The 27,347-nt window shown below is 37.4% G+C and overlaps 1 protein-coding gene and 1 pseudogene across 1 annotated transcript; both read left to right on the forward strand.

Annotated features, from left to right (window-relative positions):
- The first annotated feature begins 2,040 nt into the window (after nt 1-2,040).
- FNTA (farnesyltransferase, CAAX box, subunit alpha) lies at nt 2,041-26,098 on the forward strand. The gene is made up of 9 exons (XM_025886146.2): nt 2,041-2,291; nt 5,015-5,100; nt 10,519-10,633; nt 14,890-14,994; nt 17,176-17,302; nt 19,239-19,387; nt 24,035-24,097; nt 25,017-25,188; nt 25,466-26,098. The coding sequence occupies exons 1-9, from the start codon at nt 2,092-2,094 to the stop codon at nt 25,586-25,588; spliced, it is 1,140 nt and encodes a 379-aa protein (XP_025741931.1). The 5' UTR covers nt 2,041-2,091; the 3' UTR covers nt 25,589-26,098.
- An 847-nt stretch (nt 26,099-26,945) lies between these two features.
- On the forward strand, nt 26,946-27,009 carry LOC112834862 (U4 spliceosomal RNA; annotated as a pseudogene).
- Nucleotides 27,010-27,347: the final 338 nt, after the last annotated feature.

The raw sequence follows: 27,347 nt of genomic DNA on the forward strand, positions 1-27,347 counted from the left end.
CACACACACACACACACACACACACACACACACACACACACACACACAAACCCCTGTCAAATTCTTACCATGGCCCCTGGCTTTTTCTTTACCCTTATCACCTGCCAATTCCTTCCCCTCATTCACAGGACTTCGGTGATATTGGCATCCTTGCTGTACAAAAACACAATGAGTATGCACTCCCTATCTGCGCTACATGGCATGCATTTTCCTCTTTTAGGTCTTTGCTCAAACAGCCCCCAGAGGGGCACGTGGGTGGCTCAGTCAGTTAAGCGTCCTACTCTTGATTTTGGCTCAGGTCATGATCTCAGGGCTGTGAGATGGAGCCCACACAGGCCTTCGCGTTGGTCATGGAGCCACTTAAGTTTCTCTCCCTCTCCCTCTGCCCCTCACCCCCTCCCTTTCTTAAAAAAAAGTTTGAATACGTTCATTAATAAATTAATAGAAATGGATGCATAACGTTCAAACCAGTAGAGAAGAAGGAAGAGACAAAATTCGGTCAGGGCTGAAACGGAGCACAGAAAGAACAAGAAAACATTACACAAAAAACACAAAACAAAATGGCATGAATAAGACTGACCATATCAGCTGGAACTATATATGTGAAAGGGTTAAACCCAGGCTCAGCTCTCTCTCTCCGCCCCTCCCTGCCTCCCACCCCTGCATTCGCACTCTCCCTCTCTAATAATAATAATTAAAATAAAAACGAATAGCCCCCAGAGAAGCCTTCCTAAGTGAAAAATAATTCTCCCTCACCCTAAGTTCTTGGCTGTGACCCTTGCAATAAAAGATTAGAGAAAAACATTTAACATGTATGCCTCACATGTATACATGGAAGACACGTAGGAAAAAAGTAATTCACGGAGGTTGCTTAGAATTCAGGCTTAAATACCATCTTAATAGGGAAAGGGAAGTGGGAATGTAGGTCTCTCCAGAGAATAAATTTTTAGGAAAGATGAATGTGCCTTTAAGAGTAGATGGGAGGGCGCCTGGGTGGCTCAGATGGTTAGGCATCTGCCTTCGGCTCAGGTCATGATCCCAGGGTCCTGGGATCGAGTCCCACATCGGGCTCCCTGCTCCTTGGGAGCCTGCTTCTCCCTCTGCTTCTCTCTCTCTCTCTCTCTCTCTCTCTCTCATGAATAAATAAATAAAATCTTTAAAAAAAAAAGAGTAGATGGGAGATAGGACAGTTTGACAAAATTTGTCAGGAATGGGGTTTATGACAATTGAGTTTCTTGTAGAGGATCTGTCTTTAGGCAGATAAAGGGAGCTCAGATAAAGCTTCTCCCTTCATTTGCTGTTTTTCAAGTGCCTACACCTCAAAAATGATCAGTATACCAAAGCAGCATATTTTGGAGTAGCATGTCCTGAATACCTACATATTTTAGGGTGACATATTCTGTTGCCCTTCATTACAATGTAAACTTCGTGACTACAGAGACTTTATTTTACACTGCTGTGAGCAAGCTACATAGGTAGTCAGTAAACAGTTGTTAAATCAATGTTTGCCTTTTCTATATCATACACACATAGTATTTGTATAATTAGGATTTTAATTTCGAAAGACAAAAACCCTGTATTAAATTCTGAGGCATAAACTCATCATCCAAAAGAAAAGTGTGCACAAGAAACATAAAGGCTCTTAAAAGGTTAATATGGAGCACTGGAGGCCAGTTCCCTAGATAGGGGCGAGCGAGAGGACCTGGGTCTTCAGCTGTGGGCCACCTGCCCTTACCACTGCTTCTAAGACACTGTCCGAGAGAAGAGAGAACCATCTCCATAGCGAGGGGATCTAAAAACCAACACGCTCCGAAGTATCAACTACAAGCATTCGGAAAGGTCAACACACGGGACGACGTATGGGAAATCTGGAGTCCTTAGAGCGAGTGCCGTTCCCTCACGTACGGCCAGGAGCCCACCTCAGACCTCCAGGGCTGGGGCACCGCCCGGGTCTCTCTGGTCTGCATCTCTATGGTAGGAAGCAAGAAAACCGGAAGTGGGTCGCCGCGGGGGTGTGGGGAGGGAGCGAGGGGCGGGGCCCCAGGGGGCGGGGCCGCCGCCGCCGCCACCTCCGTTGCGGACCGAGGCGAGATGGCGGCCACTGAGGGGGTCGGAGAGGCTGCGCAGGGCAGCGAGTCCGGTCAGCCGGAGCCGCCACCGCCCCAGCCGCATCCTCCGCCGCCCCAGCAGCAGCAGGAAGAAGCTATGGCGGCCGAGCCCGGAGAAGCGGTGGCGTCCCCTATGGACGACGGGTTCCTGAGCCTGGACTCGCCCACCTATGTCCTGTACAGGTAACGCCCACAGCAGGGCCGCGGCACCCGAGGCCCTTCCCCCGAAGGCGGGTGTTCCACCCGGCCGGCGGTTCCGGGTCGACTCTTTTGGCCTCGGCGTGTTCGGCCGAAGTTTCCGCGGCTTCCTTGTCCGGCCAGCCGGGGTGGAGGGGGCGCGCTCGGCGGGGTCCGGGCCCACTTGGGGCCCTAGCGCTCTTTTCGGGGTTGCTGTTCCCGGGGCCAACGCTGTCACCGAGAGACAGAGGGGAGGCCAGACATCAGAGAGCGTAGAACCTGCAACACACTGGACAGCACTCTTTCTTAGGCTGTTTAGGTGTGATTCAGGAATTTAAGAAATCTCCCGCTCTCTTTCATGCTCCCACAGCGCTAACCCTGATAATCTGACTGAATACCGAAGGTTTGGGTGCTGTTTAATAGCCTGGCAGGAAATAAGATTTAAATATAAATAAGGTCCCGATTTGCTCGCTTTAAAAACAAGGTGTGAGGGCTTCCCGTGGTTTGTTCTGTTAAAGTGGAGAGCTAGTATAAGATCTTTAAGGACTGGGACATTTTCATTCAGCATTTTCTTTAAATATTTTAGCGTCTACCATCAGACAGGCACCGAGTTTAAGCTGTAAGACCGAAAAGGTATTTGTTCTTAAACTCTGTAATACATCCCTACCTCACCTCGTACATAATACAAGTGGAATATAGTAGGCAGAGTTGGGTACTTTGTAACTTTCTTGCTTTTTCTCCCCGGTCCCATCCCTAGAAGTTCTTTGCTTTCTGGTAATGCCAGTTCCTTACCTCCAATTGCACTTGCAAAGACACTTGAGAAATCCTTGTATCTTATTTTTCTTTTGTCTTATTTTTTCTTCTGTAGTTCTAGGTAAACCCATTCGCTAGCTTATTTGCCTTCCTTGATTTTATGAATGAGTGAAAGCCACTATCCAGATTCTGTTACTGGAGTTGTTTTACACATTTAATTTGGCTGTGGTAGCCCCATAATCCTCACACCTCCTCTCTGAATTGTAAAATATTCAGCTGCTTCACTTGGCTCTGTCTGATTTTTCAGTGACTAAATGACAGCCTTACCTTTCTCATGCTACTTCCCCAGGCTCTAAGTCTCACACCTCAGGTAATTGTTTCCCTTGTATTTCTTCTGATATAGTGGACACAACTTCAAGATTGTCTGGATGCCACAGAATCTTTGCTGTCAATAGCTGATCAGTATAGAGAACTAAAAGATGGGTGAAAGGAAAATAATATAAATAAGAGTGGCTAAAGCAAATTTAGTCATACTGGGTATTTTGCACAGAAATGTCTATAGGCACCTCTTGGTGCCACCATGTTATTTTAGCATTGATAATGAGAAATCGTATTCATCGAATGCTTACTATATACATTTATTATATGCTATATTTATAACATGGTAATGTGTATTTCTTTTATTGATTATACACTATATACTAACAGTATATATGTGTAATATACTTACTATGTGCTTACTATTACACATATTTAAGTGCTTAACATATTATCTCATTTAATCCTCCAAACAGCCTCTAAAGTTGGTTAGTAATATCATCTCCATTTTATAAATGAAGAAACTGAGGCCCAGAGAGATTAAGTAACTTTCTCAAGGTCACACAGCTGATAAGTGGTAGAGCCTAGTTCCAGCTCAGACAGTTATTAGGTTTCAGAACCTGCTCTCTAAAGACCACCTGGACTACCTCTCAGTATAGTAAACTAATAGTGCTTGCTTTGATTTTAAAAATGTCAGTTCCTAGTAAATTGTTACTCAGTTTTCTAAAATGCTAATTCCAAAAAGTCTTATTAGACCAATGATTTAAATTGATTTCTAATTTAAAACTATTGTGTACTTACTGCAAACATGTTTCTCCACTTACATAAAAACTTTAAATTTGAGAACTATTGATTTATTAACTTATTTTAATGGGCAGATTATTCAATTTATGTTACTGTAAAAGTTTAATATGTTGGCACGCCTGTGTGGCTCAGTCAGTTAAGTGTCTGCCTTTGGCTCAGGTCATCACCCCCGGTCCTGGGATCGAGCCCCATGTTGGGCTCCCTGCTCATTGGGGAGTCTGCTTCTCTCTCTCCCCTGCCTGTGCTCTCTCTCTCTCTCTCAAATGAATAAATAAAATCTAAAAAAAAAAAAGTTTTAATATGTAAAGCAAAATGGCAAAACTTGGTCATGAAAAAAAATCCAACCATGATTACATTAAAATATTTATAAGTTACTAATATTAATGGAAGTGTGGTTGTTGCTATTTTTTATTATTATGTTAATCACCATATGATTCATTGCGTATAACACCCAGTGCTCCATGCAGAACTTGCCCTCTTTAATACCTATCACCAGGCTAACCCGTCCCCCCACCCCCTTCCCCTCTAGAACCCTCAAGTTTGTTTTTCACAGTCCATAGTCTCTCACGATTCGTCTCCCAGTCCGATTTCCCCCCCTTCATTTTTCCCCTCCTGCTATCTTCTTCTTCTTTTTTTTTTTTTTTAACATACAATGTATTATTTGTTTCAGAGGTACAGGTCTGTGATTCAATAGTCTTACACAATTCACAGTGCTCACCATAGCACATATCCTCCCCAATGTCTGTCACCCAGCCACCCCATCCCTCCCACCCCCCACCACTATTTTTAAAAACACCAGAGTTCTTTTTCTTATGTTTTTGAATACAATCACTGAAAAAATATATGTATTTCAGGGACAGAGCAGAATGGGCTGATATAGATCCAGTGCCACAGAATGATGGCCCCAACCCAGTGGTCCAGATCATTTATAGTGAAAAATGTAAGTTTATTTTTTATTGGGAAAAGGTCTACAAGTCAAACTTAGTAGCAGAGTTGAAATTGACAATTATCTGGTTAGGTAGATGACAGATTTTTGTCTAATAAAGAGCTAAATGACTTAAGCCAGTACTCGTTTTTTAATAATTCATTTTCATGGTTAAAACTTTTATTTTGTCCAAAAAATGGACATATTCTAAGTATAAGTAATGAATGCTACGGTATAGTATGTAATAGGTACTTGTGATTGTGCTTTCCATTTACTGTTTAATCTGCACACAAGATACAACATAAATGAGTTACTGTTTTATGTAGAATAAACTTTGGTTGCTGGAACTTGGGTGTTTTGAAATATATTTCAGCAATGAAGTGTCAGGCTCAGTTGGAATACATATACTGATATTAAAATGAGTGGATTATTTTCTTTGACAAAGTATCATTCTTTCATAATGTGAATGAAAATGCTTTGTAAATTGAAGGTCATGCAAATGTTAGTTGTTCTAAGAAAGGGTACATGAGTAAAATGGAATGCTAGCTTTGTATTTATATGTGTGTGTGTATATATTCTGATTTCTGTTGGTTGTGGTGGCCTCATAATCCTCAAATCTCTGTGGTGTGTGTGTGTGTGTGTGTACACATTTCAGTTAAGGCTTTGTTATCCACGATCATTCCTTTTTTACAAAAAGCGTCTGTTGTATTCTTTTGATTATGAAGTAATGCCAAGGAATGTTTGAAAAGGAAATACGGTATGAAGGTTTGACTTATCGAGTATAAAAATGTACTACTAAAAATAACATGTGGAACTGGTGCAGAAATAAATAGATTAATAAGAAATCTAAAAATAGATCAGTATAGATGGGAACCTAATATGTGATAAAAAGGACATCTTATAGTTGTATGAAAAGATGGATTAATGAAATTGGTTTTGTAACAGTTGTCTGTGCGTTTGGATAGAAGTAAAATTATATCCTTATCTCATGTCTTACGTGAAAATAAATTATGGATGAATTAAAGTTCTAAAACACAACTGTAAATATACAAGGAACAAAAGAATAATCTCTCTTTCTTTTGGTGAAGAAGGTATTATTAGGCAAGATGTAAAATTCAGAATTAAGGAAAAGATCAGAAGATATAACTGCATTAAAATGCAAAGCTTTCACACCATGAAGAGAGATGATATGGAGAGATAATTCATTAGAAGAAATGGAAATATCTGTGAAGAGATGTTAACCTCAGAGAGATGAAAACCACTTTCAGATTCATTACGTACCTATAACAAAGATGTTGGAGAAACCAATACAATCATACATTTCTCTTGGGCTTAAATAATTTAAAAAAGCTTTTTTTGCAGGGTGAAAAAGATTAAACAAAAATTCTTAATATATCATGATTAGAAACCACAAAGGAAAAAGATGGATAAATATGACCTGTCAATCAAAAATTGATAGATTAATATATCAAAATTTAAAATCTGTACAACAGAAGACATCCATGAGCAAGTTAAAAGGGAAGCAATAGTATGGGAAAAGATACAGCGTGTGATACAGGATTGATGTTCAGAACTTTACAAGAAATTTCTACAAAAGGTTAAGGAAACAGGCAAACATAAAATAGACAAAGGGTATATGAGCTGATAGTTTACAGAAGAGAAAATTCCATTGGCTTTTAATGTCCATTATTAATATTAATGGGGGATGTCCATTACCATTAGGAATGAAAACTATACAAATAAAATGGGAATGTTATTCCCCAACCATGCATTAAATGGTAAAAATTAAAACTATTGTACGATATCAGATCTTAGGGCATATGAACAGATACATACATTTCAGATGGTAATTTTCATGTTTAGCCATTTTGGGGTTTGGTTTAATCTAGTAAAATTGGAAAATGCTTCTATCTTATAACCTTCAAATACTGCTTCCAGTGATACATTCTGGGTGCGCTCTGGCATATGACATCAGAAGACATGTACTAGGAGGTTAAGAACACACACTTCAGAGACAGATCAACTGATTTAAATTCTAACTTCACCATTTTACTAGCTCTATAACCTTGGACAAATTATTTAACCTATACCTTTATTTCTCCTATGTAAAATGAGGATAATAATAGTAGCTATACTTGACCTTTGAATAACATGAGGGTTGGGGTGCTGACCTCACTCCTCCCTGCTCAGTTGAAGATCCATGTATAACTTTTGACTCCTCAGAAGTTTAATTACTAATAGCCTACTGTTGCTGGAAGTCTTACTATAATAACATAAATAGTCAATTAACACATATTTTGTAGTTAAATGTATAATATGCTGTACTCTTAAACTATGCTAGAGAAAAAGAAAATGATATTAAGAAAATCATAAGGAAGGGTGCCTGGCTGGTTCAGTCAGTAGAGCATAAGACTCTTAAACTAGGGGTCATGAGTTCAAGCCCCATATGGGGGTAGAGTTTAGTTTAAAAAAAAAAATCGGGGCACTTGGGTGGCTCAGTTGGTTAAGCGTCTGCCTTCAGCTCGGGTCATGATCCCAGGGTTCTGAGATCGAGTCCCGCATCAGGCTCTCTGCTCAGTGGGGAGCCTGCTTTCTCCCTCTCCCTCCCTGCTCCCCCAGCTTATTCTCTCTCTCTCAAAAATTTTTTTTAAAAAAAAGCTCTTAAAAAATTCCTAAGAAAAATATAATGCTATACTGTATTGAAAAAAAGCTGCATGTATGTGGACCTGTGCAGTTCAAACCCGTGTCATTCAAGGGCCAGTACTTTATAGAGTGAGTAAATTGTATATATAAAATAATAAAACTGTCTGGCTCAGAGTAAGCACTATATGTATTAACTATTATAATTTGCAGCATTTTTTGAAAAAGCAAAATGTTGGAAGCCACTTACATATTTATGTTTTGGAAAATGGATAAAGTATACATTATCATACAGTTGAATACTAGGTAACCGTTAAGAGGATCTAGATCTTTTATAACATGGACAGACCTCAGAAACAATGTTGAGTGAAAAAAGCCAAGTACGTTTTAGAAACTGAGTATGACAGTATATCAAATGTGTAATATTTAGTTAAAAGAATATTTTAATATTGAAAACTACAGAAAAAAATCTAATGAATATAAAATTCTATTTATGTAACCCCAGATTCATTTATGAGCCTATCAGCTTGACATATAAAGCCATAAGGCTGTGTATTCTCTTCCCACTTACAGAATTCTGTTCTGAAATAAAAAATAGCATTCACGTGTAAGTTATGCCATGTTCTTTATATAGAATAGTGGAAAAAGAGTGATGTAGATGTGATAGTAACAGAATGGTTAAGCAAACAGGGATATTTTGACGTAGTTTCCATACATCCCCGTTAAAAGTTTTTAAACTGTCAATAGCTGAAAAATTGTATACTGTAAGAAAAATAGCATAGTATGTCCACATACATTTTTAATTGTGGAAAAAAGTATTGAGTGTTTTAACACATGTTTTTTTTCATAGTCTGTCTTGGGGCATAATCTGTTCTCTGCCTTAAACTATAGTGTGTTATGAGGGCATTTCAGCTGCAGTTATATACTAGTTCATCGTGATTAGTGGCATGGGCTTTGATGTCAGACTAGATTTGGGTTTAACTTTTTTTTTAATTTAATTTAATTTTAAGCAATCTCTACGCCCAACGTGAGGCTCGAACTCACAACCCCAACATCAAGAATCACATGCTTTATTGAGTGAGCCAACCAGGCACCCCTAGATTTGGGTTTAACTTCTGTCTGCAAGGAACACTGACCCAATGTGAACTTGTTGATTTCTCTCAGCCTCAGTTTGTCTTGTGGAAAATGGGAATACAACAGGTTAATATTTGCCAAAGTCTAAGTTTCTTCAGTTAAGAGATTGGCAAAGATGAGAAATTTTGATATCGTCAGTGAGGATGTGGAAAAAGTAGGTTATTCATACATTCTAGGAGGCAGTATATATATTGATCAGATCTTTAATTTGACAAAACCTGTCAGCATCAACAGTGCACATCACCTTGATGCAGTAATTCTACTTGTAGGAATTTATTCTGTAGAGACACTGAATTTGTACATGTGTATACACTGATACTCAGGATAGTATACAGTTTATATTCAGGACAGCAAAAGAATGAAACATTCATTTATAGGGGACGAGTTAGATAAAATTTGAATACCATGCAGTGAAATGCTCTGCAGCTATTGAAGAAATATGGTACACTTTGTAACAGGGAATAATGTTGAAAATTATGTCTTCTTATCCCTGTTCCTCAGTATATTCATAGATAAGCATATATTTTTAACTAAATGAATAGCATGCTGCTCTGCACCTGAGTTTTTTCACTTAACAATCTTAGCAATTATTCCAAAGTTGTACGTACCAGAGCAGTCTCAATACTAACAACTGGGTAGTATGTCATTGTAAGAGTGTACCATAATGGACTTAGCTCATTCTTTATCATTTGTTTCCAATTTTCATTTCCTTTTTTTTTTAAACCAGTCAAATTTAGCAGTGGAGGGTTGTATACCAACTTTAGTAATGTTAGTAAGTTCTGATTAGCCCATTACCATCAGACCAGCCTTTTAAAAATTTTTTATGTGACCAAGTACTCCAGTAAATTTCTTTGGATGCTTTGGATACATACGGAAGTATATTTGTAAGAAAACTTCCTGGAACTGGAATTGTTGAGTCAATGAGTATGTAAGTTTTGCACTACCTTTAATAATGTGTGAGTTAAAAAGCAAGGCCCAGAACATAGAGTGTGATGTGATCTCATTTATTTTTTTATCTTTGTGAAGATTTTATTTTAAGTAATCTCTACACCCAACGTGAGGGTTGAACTTAAAACCCCAAGATCAAGAGTTGCATGGTCTACTGACTGAGGCAGCCAGGCCCCCAATGTGATCTCATTTGTGTAAAAAATGGGATGATGTATTTAGAACATATATTTGGAAGAATACAGTAGAATCAGTTAACAGTGGTTGCTTCTTTGGAGAAAGACTGGGAATTTAGTTGAATGGCAGTTTAATGTGAACCTTTTTGTACGGTTTGAATTTTCTACCATTGTGTACATTGCTTTTTCAGTTATGAAACTGATAAAATACAATGTGGGAAAACCAGGTAAGTGACTATATTTGAATATATGCACTCTTAATTTTACTTTAATGCATAGTGTCTTTCAGAGATTTGGAGTCTGGCACTAGCCCCCGGTACATACATGAGTGGGAAGCATAGTTGCACATATATTATGGCTATGACACTAAAGCATTCTCAGGGTGGCATTCACACAGTCATTGGACTTTCTTTTGCTTATTGTTATAAATGATATAAATTCAGTATTTTTCCTCATAAGATATAACAGCATTTTGTATTATAGTGCTGAGTTTAAACAAGGAAGATAGTCCTAATGCAGTTGTATGCTCTGTCCCCAGTTAGAGATGTTTATGATTATTTCCGGGCTGTCCTGCAGCGTGATGAAAGAAGTGAACGAGCTTTTAAACTAACCAGGGATGCTATTGAGTTAAATGCAGCCAATTATACAGTGTGGTAAGTACTACTCATCATTAATAGTCCCCATTTAAATGTCTCATGTTTTAGTTCAGATGGCTCTTTTTCATAACTAAACTTTGTTATCATAATAATAATTCACACTGTGAGTTTAAAAGTCAGAGACTGAGTGAAAAACGGCATCCTCTATTCCCTTCCTTTTCTCTACCAGTGTCCCCTCCCCAGAGGTAAGAACTCTTTGCTATTTTTTTCTTAAGTTAACCTATATATTCTAAATATGCTGACCCACATTTTATAGTATTTCAGAGTACATTCCTTTTAACAGATTGCCTTTTTTGTTTAGTTTCGTTTTCTTTGTGCCAGTAAGTAATTTGTCTCCCAAGCTCTCTGCTAATGTGTAAAATGTGTCATTACTGCTGAACACAACAGGTAATCCTTCAGCTCCTTTTTTTTCTTCTTCACCAGTGTAGGCGTTGCATATCTAGTCTCAAGCTTGCTCATGCGTTCGATCCCCCGTCTCCAGACCTGACCTGCGTCTCTTTCTTGATTTATTCTCTCATTTTATCGACCACATCCTTGAGTAGAAGAGAACTTTCAAAAGGATGTGTACGAAATCATTTGTGAGATTTGATATATTGAAAAGTTTCTTTAGTCTCTTCTCGACTTTATTAGTAGAATTCTATAGTAGAAATTGTTTTCCTTCAGAATTTTAAAACTGGTTTTCTATTTCCTTTAGCTTCTGTTGAGAACACTCCCGTTATTTCGTTTAAACCTTTTTAGTAGGTCCAGAGAATTTTTTTATGTTCTTTTGATAATTCCTTTTCTCTTTGCCTATTTTTTCTCTTTCTGGAATGCTTCTTTTTAGTCATATGTGGTATGTTTTTGATTGCTTTTTCTTATTTTCATTTCTTTGTCTTTTCATTTACGTTTGAAATATTTCCTCAACTTTATCTTCTGATTTCTATCTGCACTCAAAAATTTATAATTTCCAGTGGCGCCTGGGTGGCTCAGTCATTAAGCACCTGCCTTCGGCTCAGGTCATGATCCCAGAGTCCTGGGATCAAAGCCCCACATCGGGCTCCCTGCTCTGCGGGAAGCGTGCTTCTCCCTCTCCCACTCCCCCTGCTTGTGTTCCTTCTCTCGCTGTATCTCTCTCTGTCAAATAAATAAATAAAATCTTTTTTAAAAAATTACAAATTTCCAAAGCTCTTTATTATTTTCTGAATATTTTTTAATAGCATCTTGTCTTTTATTTCATAGATGTGTGATATATTTTCATTTCTCTTTGTGTTTGTTTTGGTTTCTTTCTTTCATGTAAGTATTTTTCTCACATCCTTGACTCTCCTTTCAAACTCTGAAGAGGTAGGAAAAACCCTGATTGGAAGCTCTGTATGTGGCAGGACTTGTCAGCTGGCGGGCTTCACTGTGAGGTTAGTGAGTGGAGATGTGGCTGTTTTGTGCGAAATCTTCACATGTCAGCAATTCTAGATCTTTTCTTGTGGTTGGTTTGTTTCTCCAAAGAAGAGTCGTCTGATTATTGCCTGAGGAGTATGTGTTTGGCTGCCACAGTTAGGGGGGTCAGGCAGGGGAAGATTGGTTGGGGTGGGGGTTCTCAGCTGTTTAGTATATCAGTGTTTTAAATTGCCCAGTTTCTAGTCTCTTTCCTTGCCCTGTATTTCTCTTGTGTCTGGTATTCCTTTCTGCTTCAGATTTTTCCAGAGAATAAAGCCACTTGTGTCTTGCCAGGTTTTTAGAAAGAACCACAGTTAATCCTTCTGTGTGTCTCCTTTACTTTCACACAAAACACTTCACTTCTGACATTTCTGATCACCAAATGGCTGTGGGCTTTTCCCCTACCAAGCAGTTCTCTCTGATACTAGCTGTGTGTCCTGCAGTTGAACTCAGTTCTGACATTGTCTAACTACCTGACTTTGAGATAACATCAGATCCCACTGGTTAAAGGCTCAGTTCCACAAGACTGCCCCCTATTTCAGAGGCTAATTGCAAATCACTTGTCACCTATGCTTCTAACCAATGGGCTATAAAGCAGAGGTTCCCATGACCCCTTTCTAGGGTTCAGTTAATTTGCTAGAATGTTTGTTTACCAGTTTATTAAAGGATGTGATAAAAGGCTACAGATGAAGAGATATATAGGGCAAGGTCTGGCAGGGTCCCAAGCTCGGGATCTTTTGTCCTCGTGGAGGATATGTCCTCTCCCAGAACATGGATAGGTTCACCTACCTAAAAACTCCAACCCTCCTAGTATTGGGATACTTTGGAGGTTCCCTCATGTAGGCACGATCAGTTATTAACTGTGTTTCTAGCCTCTCTCTATCTAGGCAGCTGGAGGTGGAACTGATAATTCCAAGCTTCTGATCAAGGTTTGGTCTTCCTGGTGACCAGGAGCCACCTAAGGAGCCCATCTAGAGTTGCCTCAATAGAATGCTTCTAATGCTTTTTTTTTTTTTTTAAGATTTTATTTATATATTAGAGAGCAGGCACATGAGCAGGGTGAGGGGCAGAGGGAGAGAGAGAAGCAGATTCCCCGCTGAGCAGGGAGCCCGATGTGGGCCTCGATCCCAGAACCCTGAGATCATGACCTGAGCTAAAGGCAGACACTTAACTGACTGAGTCGTCCAGGTGCCCTGCTTCTAGTGCTCTTATCACTTAGGAATTTCTAAGTGCTCCAGGAGCTCTGTGCCAGGAACCAGGGGCAGAGACCTATATATATTTTTTCTGTTATCTCACACCAGGCCAGTGATGCCATCACCTCTCTGCTTAAGGTTGGGGGAGGGATCTTGGCTGTTAAGAGCTCTTTCTAGATTTTATACTGTTTTTTTTTTTTTTTAAAGGGTGCAGCAGTTTTGTTTTTTTATTAAAGATTTTATTTGACAGAGAGCGAGCGAGCACATGTAGGCAGAGAGGCAGGCAGAGGGAGAGGGAGAAGCAGACTCTCCACTGAGCAGGGAGCCCAACGCGGGGCTCGATCCCAGGACCCTGGGATCATGACCTGAGCCGAAGGCAGCCGCTTGACCAACTGAGCCACCCAGGCACCCCTAGATTTTATACTGTTTTTAACCCCATATTTGATTCCCAATTTTGAGGATACCTGACACCTGATTTCTGAACCTTTCTTCCTCTGTTGACAGGTTTTTAGCACTTTCTTTTTCAAAGTCAGTTAAAACTTGTTTGTCAGCTTACCATTTTCCATAATTTTGTTGACTTCTTCCAAATGCTGTGATATCCGTTTGTTCCTAATTCTCTTTGTCTTTGTGGCTTATACTGTTATTTATTCCCTTACTATCATTTTTGTGGGGTTTTATTAGGGTGTCAGGGTAAACTTATTCATTTAATCTACCATGTTTCACTGGAATTCTTAGTATGATATTCCATCATATTATATCTCTGATATGCACTTTCCTATCTTTTAAGAAATTCCTGACCATACATAACACAAAGTAACTTAGAATGTATTTTAAAATTTCCTAAGTTTATTTGCTGTTTTTTTAAAGGCAATATACTGGATAACATTACTCATGTAAACCAAGCTGCTTATTTATGGCCATGCTTTATGAAGCCTAGTTTTCCTTAAACTAATAAAATAGAGAAATACTGTTATCTGTCCTATTTAGCATTTAATTTTAAAGGATACTTTTAAAGCAGCTGTTTGTCTTTTATTATACATTGAGTTGGAAACTTTGAAGTAAAAATAGACCAGAACTAATAATCATGTTTTTAGAGAAAAGGTTTTTTTAGTCTTTTTAAAAAAATTTTTATTGTTATGTTAATCACCATATATTAGAGAAAAGGTTTTTTTAATGATTCGATTCTGCCTATGAGGAAATTAAGAGAAACTTGTTTCATATATAAATAGCATATTTGTGGTGGCTCTGAAAACAAAATATTTGATAATGTTTGTAATGGAATTAATTTATTATATCAGTGATATATCTGAATGAACAAGCTGTACCATATAGGGAAATACTATAGGGAAAGAGATGTCTTTGATTCTCCTGTAATAGAACACTCGTAACCAGAGTGTTACCTAAAAATAATCATTAGTTGGTTGTCTTTTTCTCCTCTCTCAACATTTGTTGCCTTTCACTGTTTCACTTCAAAATGCTTGATTCTTCCAATCACCAGATAGTTGTATGAGTTTGGAAAACCAAACATTGGTTATATAGAATATCTACCAAAAAAAGAAGTGTGTCTAACTATGTTGTTTTACCTTCATCAGATACTGTGGCTAGGCAGTTTATGTAGAGTAATGAAACAATGCTTGGTGTTTGCTATAGGCATTTTCGGAGAGTTCTCTTAAAGTCACTTCAAAAGGATCTACATGAGGAAATGAACTACATCACTGCAATAATTGAGGAACAGCCCAAAAACTATCAAGTTTGGTAAGATGAAAATAGGAAGGAAATATGTCATTATGTTAATATTACCTGCCCAGTGGGTGATGAGATTATAGGGAATTGTTTGTTTTTTTTTTATAATTTTAGTACTTTGCATTGGAGCTAATGTTACATGTCTCAGGGTTGTTAGGATTAAATGAGATTTTTTTTTAAGAGAGAGGAGAGTAGGGTGGGGGAGCAGAGGGAGAGGGAGAGAAAGAGAATCTTAAGCAGTCTCCACATCCAGCAAGGAGCCCCTCGATTTCACGACCCTGAGATCATGACCTGAGCTGAAATCAAGAGTTGGATGTTTAACCAGCTGAGCCACCCAGGTGCTCCTAAATGATACGATTTTATGTTTAGTGCTTAAAGTGGTGCCTAACCTCGAGTTAACACTCAAATATGTGTACTGCTATTATTATTTAAAAATTTGACATTAGCATATAATACGGTTGGAAAAGTTTTGAGTAAGGAATCTGAAAAAATGTTTTCTGTCCAGTGTGTTAAAAAATGACTTTCTGGTATTTGATCTTTCATTCATTTGTTTATTCAAAATTTTTTTATGGGGGATGCCGGGGATACAAGGATGAACCACACAGTCTAACAGGGAAAGCACATAACAAAGCCAGTTATCTTACAGTGCAGTGTGAAAACCACAATGGTGCAGTGTTTTACAGAGTCTATTTTTTCTAGAAACTAAGCCCTAAGTTAGCATAGACAAAACTGTAGGGATTATTATGGATGAGGTGAACAGAACACAGTGGAGGAAAAAAAGAGGCGTTATGGAGTAGGACAGAGAACAAATAGGAAAGAAATAGAGTTTGAACAGTACCCGGCATATAGTGAGCACCCCTTGAATGGAAGCTACTGTGGTTGCTGTTATTTTAGAGATGGAGGAGGAGGTACTGCTGGTGGTCATGAAGAGGGTCAACTTGACATGCTGAAGGACCTAATTCTTAAGTTTTACCTAAATTACAGAATTTACCAGGAACCTAGAAAAGTAAATTATTACTAGTGTTCACTAACTTGGGAGATTTCTGAAATAAATTTAGAAGCCTTTCCCGCTAGGATCTTCCTCTTGGTAGTATCTTGCCTTCTTAATATTCTGTAAGATGAATTTTTAAATTTTCCATTCATTCACTCATTCATTCACTCATTCATTAAGCATCAAATCTTTCCCCTTTTCCCATCACTCCTACTCACTTTTAGTATATTGAATATTAATGATTTTTTTTAAAAAACTTTTTTGAAGTATAACTCACATATTATACTATTTACCTATTTATTTATTTGTTTATTTATTTATTTTTAAAGTAAGCTCTACACCCAATGTGGGGCTTGAACTCATGACCCCAAGTTCAAGAGTCCCATGATCTACCAACTGAGCCAGCCAGGCACCCCTACTGTTTACCCATTTTTTAAAATTTAAATTCGATTAGCCAACATATAGTACATCATTAGTCTATTTACCCATTTGAAGTGTATGGTTCAGTGGTTTTAGTATGTTTACAAATATGTACAGCCATCACTACAGTGACTTTTAAAACATTTTCACTAATAGATTTTTATAAATATTTCAGCTAAGAAAAATTATAAAAATAGAACCCAACAGAAAACTCTTAGAAGCATTTTCCTAGTACAGAAACAACTCTTGACAAACTTGCAACTTGTCATAGCTACTTGCCAGAGTAGAAGCAAATTCAGTTCTGCCCACAAATTGGTGGAATGAGCAGTTGCTTGTATGTGATGCTGTGGACTTAAGAAAAGTTAAAAGCCTATTTATAACCAGAGGAGCTTCTATACTTGATTAAATAGTATCACATTTCCTATAGTCTGATTATGCCATCTGGGAATGTTTCAAAATTCTTTGACAGGATTTTGTGGTTGTCAAAAGATTACTTCCAGATTTAGATTGAAATAAACCTTCTTTAAACCCTAAGTAAGTATCTGATTTCATTTTACACACAAATCACTGTTTTATGTTTCTCAACTCTTACTTAGTGTTCTGGAATTTTTCCCTCTGAGTGTTTCTTCTTTGTTATCTTTTCTTTCCAGTATAATCTTGAGAATTAGAGGTGAATTTCTGTTTTTTGAGTGTCCCTCCACATCACATAGTACAACACAGGCAGTTGATACTTCAGTTCTTGGATACATTAACACAAAACTTTTTTCTTCTCCCTGCTTTAGGCATCATAGGCGAGTATTAGTGGAATGGCTAAAAGATCCATCTCAGGAGCTTGAATTTATTGCTGATATTCTTAATCAGGATGCAAAGAATTATCATGCCTGGCAACATCGACAGTGGGTTATTCAGGTATTGCCTTTCTTGTTAAAATGTTTTTCAGATTGTTTTAACTGAATTAAATAATTAAAATTACTGTTGAATTGTAAGTATATTCCTGAACGAAAACACACATATAGATCATTACAAAATATAATGACTAAGAATTATTAAGATACTTAATTAAAACCTGACATCCTTCATGCTGATTAATCTTGTAATCTCTCAAGATCTGTTGGTAAGTAGTTTCATATTAAAGAAGAAGAATAGTAACTTTTGTATTTTTTAGATTGAATTTGCATCACATATTTACTAGCAAATTGAATAGAAAAGGTAGTTGTAATTTTCTAATACAGCTGTGTTATATTAATTAACAAGGGCATGGCACCTACAGGGGTTTTTTACATACATAAACTTTGGAATATGATTTTACAGTAATAGATAGTATTTTATTTCTGCCCACTTGTTAGAATTTTATGCTAAACCCTGGATAGAAGAAAACAGTTATTCAGGGTTTAGCATAAAATTCTAACTCCCACTCTGGGCATTTATTTATTCCAGCAAACAATTCTAGTGTTGTTTCCTGTGAATTTTTTCCAGTGATTGCTACTTTGTGCACTATTCATTATACCAAGAGCAGTTAACAAAATTTTTTTTTACTTAAAAATTTAAGCTTTTCTAAATTTGATTAAAGGGATACATTTTCTAAAGATATTTGGTATTTTTGTTTTTTATATGAAATTCTACCCTTTTGCCATTATCAGACAAAAAATAGAACTCCAGGGGCGCCTGGGTGACTCAGTCATTAGGCATCTGCCTTTGGCTCAGGTTATGATCCCAGGGTCCTGGGATCGAGCCCCGCGTCGGGCTCCCTGCTCCACGGGAAGCCTGCTTCTCCCTCTCCCACTCCCCCTGCTTGTGTTTCCTCTCTCACTGTGTCTCTCTCTGTCCAATAAATAAAATCTTAAAAAAAAAAAAAAAGATATATAACTCCATTAGCTTTTTCATAATTAGCATCCCCAACTTTTGCAGCATTTGTAAGTTTTGACTTTTCATTCCTTTTTTAAATTGTCTTTATTGGTTTTCTCCTGCCCATAATTTTTTTTACTAAAACAGCTTTATAACGTAAAAATTTGTATCTAAGTACAATTGTATATATTTCTCCACATGTATTTTAATGTAATTTTATCATATGTGCATTTTTAATACTTCCCTTTCACTTAATATTATGTATTCATATCAAATCCATCCTGTTAATATACTATACTATAGTTAATCATTTTCTGAGTTTGGTGTTTTCCCCCTCTAAATTTTCACCTTAATGCATAAGCATTTAGTTACATATACCTTTTTTGCCTGTGATTTAGTCCCCAAGAGAGTACTTCTTGGGTCTCTTTAAGTATAAACATGTTTCTTGGTATATAAACTGTTCTCAAGAAGATAATACCAAATCACAGGCCACTTTGCTCTCTCTTCCTTAGTTTTCTCTTTCTTTGTGACCATTCCCTTGTCTTTGATGACTTTTCTTTCCCCTTCCATTTCCTTGACCTGCAACTATCATTTCCCTCCAGATATATGATGAGTCCCACATCTTCACTAGCTTCACTAGCTTTGCTGAAATTTCATTTATTTTTATTTATTTTTTTAAGATTTTGTTTATTTGACAGAGAGAGCATAAGTGGCGGGGAGCAGCAGAGGGGAAGGGAGAAACAGGCTCCCCACTGAGCAGGGAGCCCAGTGCGGGGTTTGATCCCAGAACCCTGAGATGGTGACCTGAGCTGAAGGCAGACATTTGACCAACTGAGCCACCCAGGCGCCCCTATTTATTTTTATTTTTTTTATTAATAATGGGACATTTCTAGGCGCCCCTGGCTAGCTCAGTCAGTGGAGCATGTGACTCTTGATCTTGGGGTTGTTCTTAAAAAAAAAAAGTAATGGGACATTTCTAATTGGATATTTTTTCTTTTAGGAATTTAAACTTTGGGATAATGAGCTGCAGTATGTAGACCAACTTCTTAAAGAGGATGTGAGAAATAACTCTGTCTGGAACCAAAGATACTTCGTAATTTCTAACACCACTGGCTACAATGATCGTGCTCTATTGGAGAGAGAAGTCCAGTTAGTAATCTCCTTCACTTGTTCACTCTTTTTTTTTTTTTAAGATTTTATTTATTTATTTGTCAGAGAGAGAGAGCACAAGCAGGAGGAGTGGCAGTCAGAGGGAGAGTGTGGGACTTGATCCCAGGACCTGGGATCATGACCTGAGCTGAAGGCAGCTGCTTAACCAACCGACCCACCCAGGCGCCCCTTCACTTGTTCACTCATTAAAAGAGTATTTGTGTGCCTGTCACGTCTCGGGCATCGGGGATCCAGCAAAGACCAAGACTGCCCCGGATCCTGCCCTCATTGAACTCACAGGACAAAATGCTTAGGTGAAGTCTGTAAGGACAGCTACTGTGGTATACCTCTACATTGTAGTGTCTTAAGTTTCTTGAAATACTGTTGCTACCACAGATTGAGAAGAAATCAGATCACATAGTGTCTAGGAAGTTTTATTTTAAAACTATCTCATTAAATTCTGGTGTCCTTTAGATAATAGTCCTCAGGAGCCATGTTACTCTACTGTGCAGGGTTTGGAGCAGGACGTCTTTGCTGTAGGAGGCTGTCTTGTACATTATAGGGTGTGCAGTGGCATTGCTAGCCTTTACACCCTATATATCAGCAGTAACCCACTCCCCCCCATGTTGTGACAAACAAAATGTCCCCAGACATGGCCAAATGTCCACTGTGGGGTTAAAACTATCCCTAGTTGAAAACTACTGCTTTAGCATGCAAAAAGCTGTTATAAGTGCTAGAATTTTTTTAATTAGAATGAATATTAATATCCATAAACATTAATAGCCACCTCTTTTCTGACTTTGTCTATTTTGTCTCAGTGTCTGTTTTAGATTTGAATATTATTTATTGTTTTTATAGCCTGATGAGAACATACTCATAATTTTAATCATAAAAGTTGTCTTAGGGGCTCCTGGCCGGCTCAATCAGTAGAACATGTGACTCTTGATCTCAGGGTCATGAGTTTTAAGCCCCATGTTGGGCCTAGAGCTTACTTAAAAAAAAATAAAAAATAAAAAAATAAAAGTTGTTTTAACAGCTCCTGGGAAGAGCTGATGTTTATGACCATCTGCCTTCATCTCCCTTTTTTTTTTTTTAAAGATTTTATTTTATGTTTTATTTATTTATTTATTTTTATTTATTTGAGAGAGAGTGAGAGAAAGTACAAGAGGGGGTAGGGTCAGAGAGAGGAGCAGACTCCCTGCTGAGCAGGGATCCTGATGCGGGACTCGATCCCGGGAGTCCGGGATCATGACCTGAGCCACCCAGGTGCCCCCATCTCCCTTTTTATTACTTCGGTTTGGGTCAGGGCAGCTAGCTTTTCTCTGTTCTATATAGGGTTCTGGTGATTGAAATTAAAAGGAAAAGAGGTCTGTCATCCAGTGTCCTGCATTAACTCTCTGTCTGCTGTAGGCTTCTTTGTGGAGCAGACACATTCCCCTCAAGCATGTCTCATGCTTTCTTTTTACTCTTCGACTCTTCAAAGCTACGCTGTCTAATATGGTAGTCACTAGCCACATATGGCTACTTAAGTTCAAATTAATTAAAATCACATAATTCCGTTCCTCACTTATATGAATTACTTCTCAGGGATTCCGTACCCACATGTGGCTAATGACTACCATATTGGGCAGCACAGATAAAGAACATTTTCATCATCATAGCAAGTTCTGTTGAGTAGTATTGATCTGAGGGTAACAGTGAACTTACTGACATAATTTTATTACTCTCAAACCTAAATACTGGGGCTTGAGTAGAGAAAATTCAGACTCATCATCCAGCCCTCTATATATTACTTTTTTTTATTTCAGAGTTGGTATTCTATTACGAAAATTAGGACAAAAGCACTCTGAAGGACAGTAAAGTGTCATCCTTTAGAGATTTCAATAGCTTTCTTGCTAAAAGGTAGAGTGCTTCAGGTTATTCTTCCTTGAATTAACCCAGTTAATAATTAGGGATTTCAAATACTACATATTCCTTATTTACTATAGCATACTTCATTAGGTTAGGTGTAATAAGGTACTTGAAAGTTGAGTATGAAGAATGAAAAATGGAAACTTCTCATAGTTTTCAAAGGCAGATCACTGGTTTTTTATTACCAAATAGAAACAGTCAGTCAAGAATCTTAAGAGTTTTCCACAGGCACCTGGCTGGCTCAGTCGGTGGAGCATGCAACTCTTGATCTCGGGGGTTGTGAGTTTGAGCCCCATGTTGGGTATAGAGATTACTTAAAAAGAAAATCTTTAAAAAATTGTTTAAAAAAAAAAAAAGAAATCTAAGAATTTTTCCATACTTAAGGCTTATCATACCATTAAGATAGGTAAAAGAAATATTTAAAATGCTAAGAATAGCTGTAGTTATCTAGAATTTAGTTTAACCAGATTTTTTTAACTCTAAAGAATATAGATTTTTCTGATTATTTTCTGTTTTTTTCCTTTTATTATAAAAGTAATACAGTCTAGTTGTAGGGGGAAACTTCTGAATTGTGTAAAGTAAAACATCAAAATCTCTTATTCTCTCTCTTCCCATACCCCATTCTTTAGAGTGAGCTACAATTAGTGTGGATCCTTCCAAACCTTTTTAAGTACATTTGCAAACATGTATGCACTGCAATGTAGGCAGTGGTATTATACACATTGCTTTTTTCATTTTATATATCATGGCCATACTATTAATAATAGTTACCGTTTATTTTATTTTATTTATCTATTTTTTAAAGATTTTATTTTATTTAGAGGGAGAGAGAGAGAATCTCCCGCAGACTCTGCACTGAGCGTGGAGCCCAACACAGGGCTCAGTTCCACAACACTGAGATCATGACCCGAGCCGAAATTAAGAGTCCGATGCTCAAACGATTGAACCACCCAGGGGCCTCAACAATTACCATTTTATTAAGCATTTACTACATGCCAGGAATTCTTATTTAATTTTCATAACACTGGGATATTTGGTAAGGAACTTGAGGTTCAGAGTAGTTCTATAGTGTGCCTAAGAGCACACAGATAATAATTGATGGGGCTAAGTTTAGAATCTAAGCAGTCTGGGGCACCCAACCAGTTCAGTGGGTAGAGCATGCAGCTCTTGATCCTCGGGGTCGTGAGTCCGAGGAGTTGTGAGTTCAAGTACTACGTTGGGTATAGAGATTACTTAAAACAACAAAAACAACAACAACAGAAAAAACAAAGAAGCTAGGCACTCTGACCTCAAAGTGCATATTTTAACCATTAAAATAGATCATGCTTTAGTGCATAGGTATATGAATAAAATTCTTTAGGTATTGCCAAAATGAAATAAGAATCTTCTACAATGCCTAGTGAAAACATGCAGGGACATGGTTTGAAAAATAACTGGAAATACTAGTTTATGTAAAATTAGTTGGAAAAACGTTTTTCATAGTGCTGGTTGAGTTTATCGTTTTAGTATTCCTCCCTTACCTGCAGTCTTGTCTTCCGCAGTTTCAGTTACTCATGGCAGCTTTAGTCCAGAAGCATATGATCCTCCTGAGGACATATGTGTGGTGAGACATTAGGTAGTAGAGCCTAACGCTACATCACGATGCCTGTCATTCACCTCACCTCATCTTATCATGTAGGCATTGTCTTAAATCATCACAAGAAGGGTGAGTACAGTCTAATAAGGTATTTTGAGAGAGATTACATTCATATAACTTCTATTACAATGAGTATATTATGATCTATTTATTAATTGTTAATCTCTTAGTGTGCCTATAAATTAAGCTTTATCATAGGTATGGAGGTATAGGAGAAAACATGGTATATATTAGGATTTGATACTCTGGTTTCAGGCGTCTACTGGGCGTTTGGGAACCTATCCTATGGAGAAAGGTGGACTACTGTACTCTCTGGGGAAAAAAAATGCCATCGTAACAGTAATGAAACAATAAATAAAAATAAATAAAACAGCAATAAAACCAAGATTAATAAATTTTAGTCAGTGAGTGACTTACTCATTTGAGCAAGTATGTAGTGAAGCTAAATTCTGTCACTCCCTTGGAATTTGTTGTAATTAGATCTAAATTGTACTTAATAATCTGGTTAAAGGGAAAAGAAAGGGAGTGTCCATTTTGACTGGTGATCACATCACAGTTAACTAGTAATCTTGTTTCAGAATATAAGAAATATACATTTGTGTTGATTTTTCATTTTTATTCTTTGTCTATAGAATTTCCATGCTATTTTTTATTACAGCTCCTAAGATTATATAGTTCTCCTTTTTGAATGATTTAAATTGGGCATAAGTAGATCTTAGACTTTTTCTCAAGATTGTTTTACCAATAAAAGGAAAACCTGTTTTAGCTGACATTTTCGTCAAAGGGAAAGCCTAAATTAAAGGAAATCCTCCACATCAGTTTATTTTCCTGTTGTGAATTGAGCCTTTATATTAGTTAGGTGTCCTTTGCCAGAATTGGTTACAAATTTACAGGAGGGAGGAACTATGTAACTATGAATTGAAAACTGCTGACTTGAAGGATTCTCTCTAATTTAGATATGACCTAGACCTAGTAGTCATAGCCCACTAAGATAAATGAAAGCACATATCCAAGCTGTGCCACAATCTTATTAAAACTGTTTCTAACTATTGCACTGCTCTTAAAATTACACATATTTCTTTGTGGTCTTTTTCTTATAGGTACACTCTAGAAATGATCAAATTAGTACCACATAATGAAAGTGCATGGAACTATTTGAAAGGGTAAGAGGTTGTTTTGGATTGTTTTATATAAAAACCACCTGCTAATATGATGTATCATGGAATATATTCCATTAATCAGATTCCAAAAGGATACTAAAGAATTATCCATTTTTCTGGATCTAAGTGTACCAGTGTTAGATGGTGACACCCAGGAACGGTGCCTTCTAGCCTTCTATTCAGCCCCCAAGCACATACCAGCACAGTTTTTGGAATAGTCCATGACTAAACAGTAATAGAGTTATAACTGTATTTATGAATCCTATAGTCTTTATCTCAAAGAATGGGATATACACAGTTTCTGTTTGGCCCAGGGACATAGTAAAGACAAAGCAAACTATTTACAAGCAGATTGCACACAGATGCATAGCCAACCTTTCGGTTTTCATTTCTAGAGATCTCCTGTTAAAAGTCTCATTCCTTAAATTGACAAGGTTTCACTTGCCTGGCTACTGACACAACCAGGCTCCTTTTCGAGCTTAGAGGTCTCACTGGAAACTAGGCCCAAAGAACATAAAGTATGGAGCCCAGTCACATTTGGAGATATATCCAGGGTTGGGGCCTATAACATCTGGAGAGCTAAAAGAATAAGGAACCATCTCAAGAAGAAACAAACGTCTTGCTTGTTTTCTTCCTTCACTTTTTTACTTTTAAGAAGATGGTTTATTTTCTGATTTAATTGTGTATTGCAGTTTGAGTTATAAATGATCACTTTTAAGTTTCATTATTCTTTTTAACTAATTATATTCAGCTCATAATTATCCATAATAAAACTCACACATAATTTAAAATTTTCATTTAGTTTCAACTTCATTCATTCAAAATAAGTCTCCTCTCTTGCTCGTGTTACAGAGATCATTTTCTTATGATCTTTCTATTATTTTTGTTCTTCCTTCTCAAAATTGAGAATAATTTTTTTTAGGATTTTACAGGATCGTGGTCTTTCCAAATATCCAAATCTGTTAAATCAGTTACTTGATTTACAACCAAGTCACAGTTCCCCCTACCTAATTGCCTTTCTCGTGGATATCTATGAAGACATGCTAGAAAACCAATGTGACAACAAGGAGGACATTCTTAATAAAGCATTAGAGGTAAGTCAGTAGAACTCGCTGTTCTTGGTATCTCAGAATTTGGTCTGCCCAATGCCACTATATTCATACCCTTTTCAGCATGTTCACTCAAGAGTTCAGTGCAGGACTATTTCCACTGTTTAGGGCAAAACCCACATCACTAGTGAACACAGTGTATGATTATAATGATGTATCTCATTTGAACATGATCTGAGTTTAACTGTGTTGGCTCAAAAGCATTTGCCCTAGAGATTGATTTACACATTATCTTCAAAGAATTTTTGTTTTTCATTTTCAGTTGTGTGAAATTCTAGCTAAAGAAAAGGACACTATAAGAAAAGAATATTGGAGATATATTGGAAGATCCCTTCAAAGCAAACACAGCACAGAGAGTGACCCACCAACAAATGTACAGCAATAACACCATCTGGAAGAACTCGATGGAATGCTTTTATTTTTTTAAGAGACTCTAATGCAGGAGTTTAAAACTAAAGCGATCGTTCCCTTTGCCTGTGGTGTAAAACGTGCATTGCACAGGTACTGCTTTTTAACAAGAACTAAGTGTGATGCTCCTTGGGTGCTGCTGCTATTCAGACTAGTAATTTGATTCTTTTAAAGCAAAGTAATTTGGGGGGAGGGTGAAGAAACAAAGTCCCATGAAGGAACTTTTGTAGACTTATCAACATTTACTCTAATCCCTTAGCATCAGCTCCTCCCTAAAGGGAATATGCGTCAGGATTTGCAGCATTAATGAACGCTGGTAACTTGTATGTAATGGGTATAAGGTAACAAATTTGGGTTCAGGAAGCAGGGAATGCAGTGTTACATTAGAGCTGCTCTGCCACACTCACAGTATCTTGCTATCACTGTAACCAACTAATGCCAAAAGAATGGTTTTGTAATAAAATTACAGATGTATCCTAAAACTTGACATAGTAGTTTGGTTTTTTAAAATAGCGTTTAACTATGTACAAGGGACATTGTCTCAGCTTAGAAAAGCCACTGAGAAAGAAAATATTGCCATAAAACTACAGAAACCACAAACATGATCATGTGAAAGGAAGTGTTACCAGAATGTAAGTTGGTCAGTTCCTGACTTCAACAAAATCTACTCAAGATAGTTTAGACCTACAGGGTTTATTAAGGTATATAGATAGCTCACAGAATAATTGCCCGATCTTCCTGAAATATATCCCTAAACCACACTATAGAACTGGGCCATCAAATTGCTGTTGCCTGTTCTGGGATCAGGAAGCTGCTGAATGAGGCTGTCATCTAGGACTCTAGGTCTCTAGGACTGTCCACCTCTGCCACATTCCATGTGAGCACATCTGCTTCCCTTCCCACGTAATGCAGCTCCAAATTAAAGCCTTGCTCACTTTAGTACATTGGATTGGAAGGAACCTAAATGTCATTTAAAACTCTTAACTGCAAAGGAATCTGGAAAATGTAGTTGATAGCTTTTCGGCCTCTACAATTCAGGAAGACATGCTAGAATGGAGTTGACGTGTTGAACAAGTTAGTTCTCTGTACCTGCACATAATCTCACCTTATCAACAGAGAAGTTTTGTTCAGTGTTCAAAGCATCAAACTACAACTAAAGAAATTTATATAGAGTAGAATAGGCTTCTCAAGAATTTAGGAAATAATATTTTTAACATTTTACATGTTTTTGCTGTTTTTAGACAAAAAACTGATTTTCTATTTAAAATTGTCATGAAGTATCATTCCTATGTAGACAATCTCAAAGGTGTCATTAGGAACAAAAACTGAATAGAAGCTTTGCGCAGTGGCAGTATCGTAGCCAATGAGGTTTATCCGAGGCGCGATTATTGCTAATTATTGCTAATTGAATAGAGAAGTTACGAAATTGCATTTACTCTCACAAACTACCTCATCAGTGTCCCAGAATTGATTGGATTCAGAATTGCTGACTCAAAGCTCATCAAGACTGTTTAATAAGTGTAATTTACATTGAGAAATGTAACTGAAGCAGACCAGTTACATCAGCCTAGTCACTTGGCATTTTCTGCCTGAAGTGGCAATTCATTTATCAAAAGATTGCTCAGTGGGTATGGAATCAGGTGAGGAGGCTCTAGGATTTAAATGTATAATGATTTTAGACTCTACTAATCCTAGTGAGGACCATCTCCTAATGGGCAACTGGACACATAGACCTG

This window comes from Callorhinus ursinus, unplaced genomic scaffold (assembly GCF_003265705.2).
Source record: "Callorhinus ursinus isolate GAN/ISIS: 27379988/994484 unplaced genomic scaffold, GSC_fseal_2.0 scaffold17, whole genome shotgun sequence".
NCBI lineage: Eukaryota > Metazoa > Chordata > Mammalia > Carnivora > Otariidae > Callorhinus > Callorhinus ursinus.

Bases quoted from the DNA above. Each gene is read 5' to 3' on its own strand.
- FNTA (XM_025886146.2), top strand. From the start codon at position 2,092: ATGGCGGCCACTGAGGGGGTCGGAGAGGCTGCGCAGGGCAGCGAGTCC. The intron at 2,292-5,014 runs GTAACGCCCACA...TATGTATTTCAG, and splicing joins CCCACCTATGTCCTGTACAG to GGACAGAGCAGAATGGGCTG. The intron at 25,189-25,465 runs GTAAGTCAGTAG...TTTCATTTTCAG, and splicing joins TTCTTAATAAAGCATTAGAG to TTGTGTGAAATTCTAGCTAA.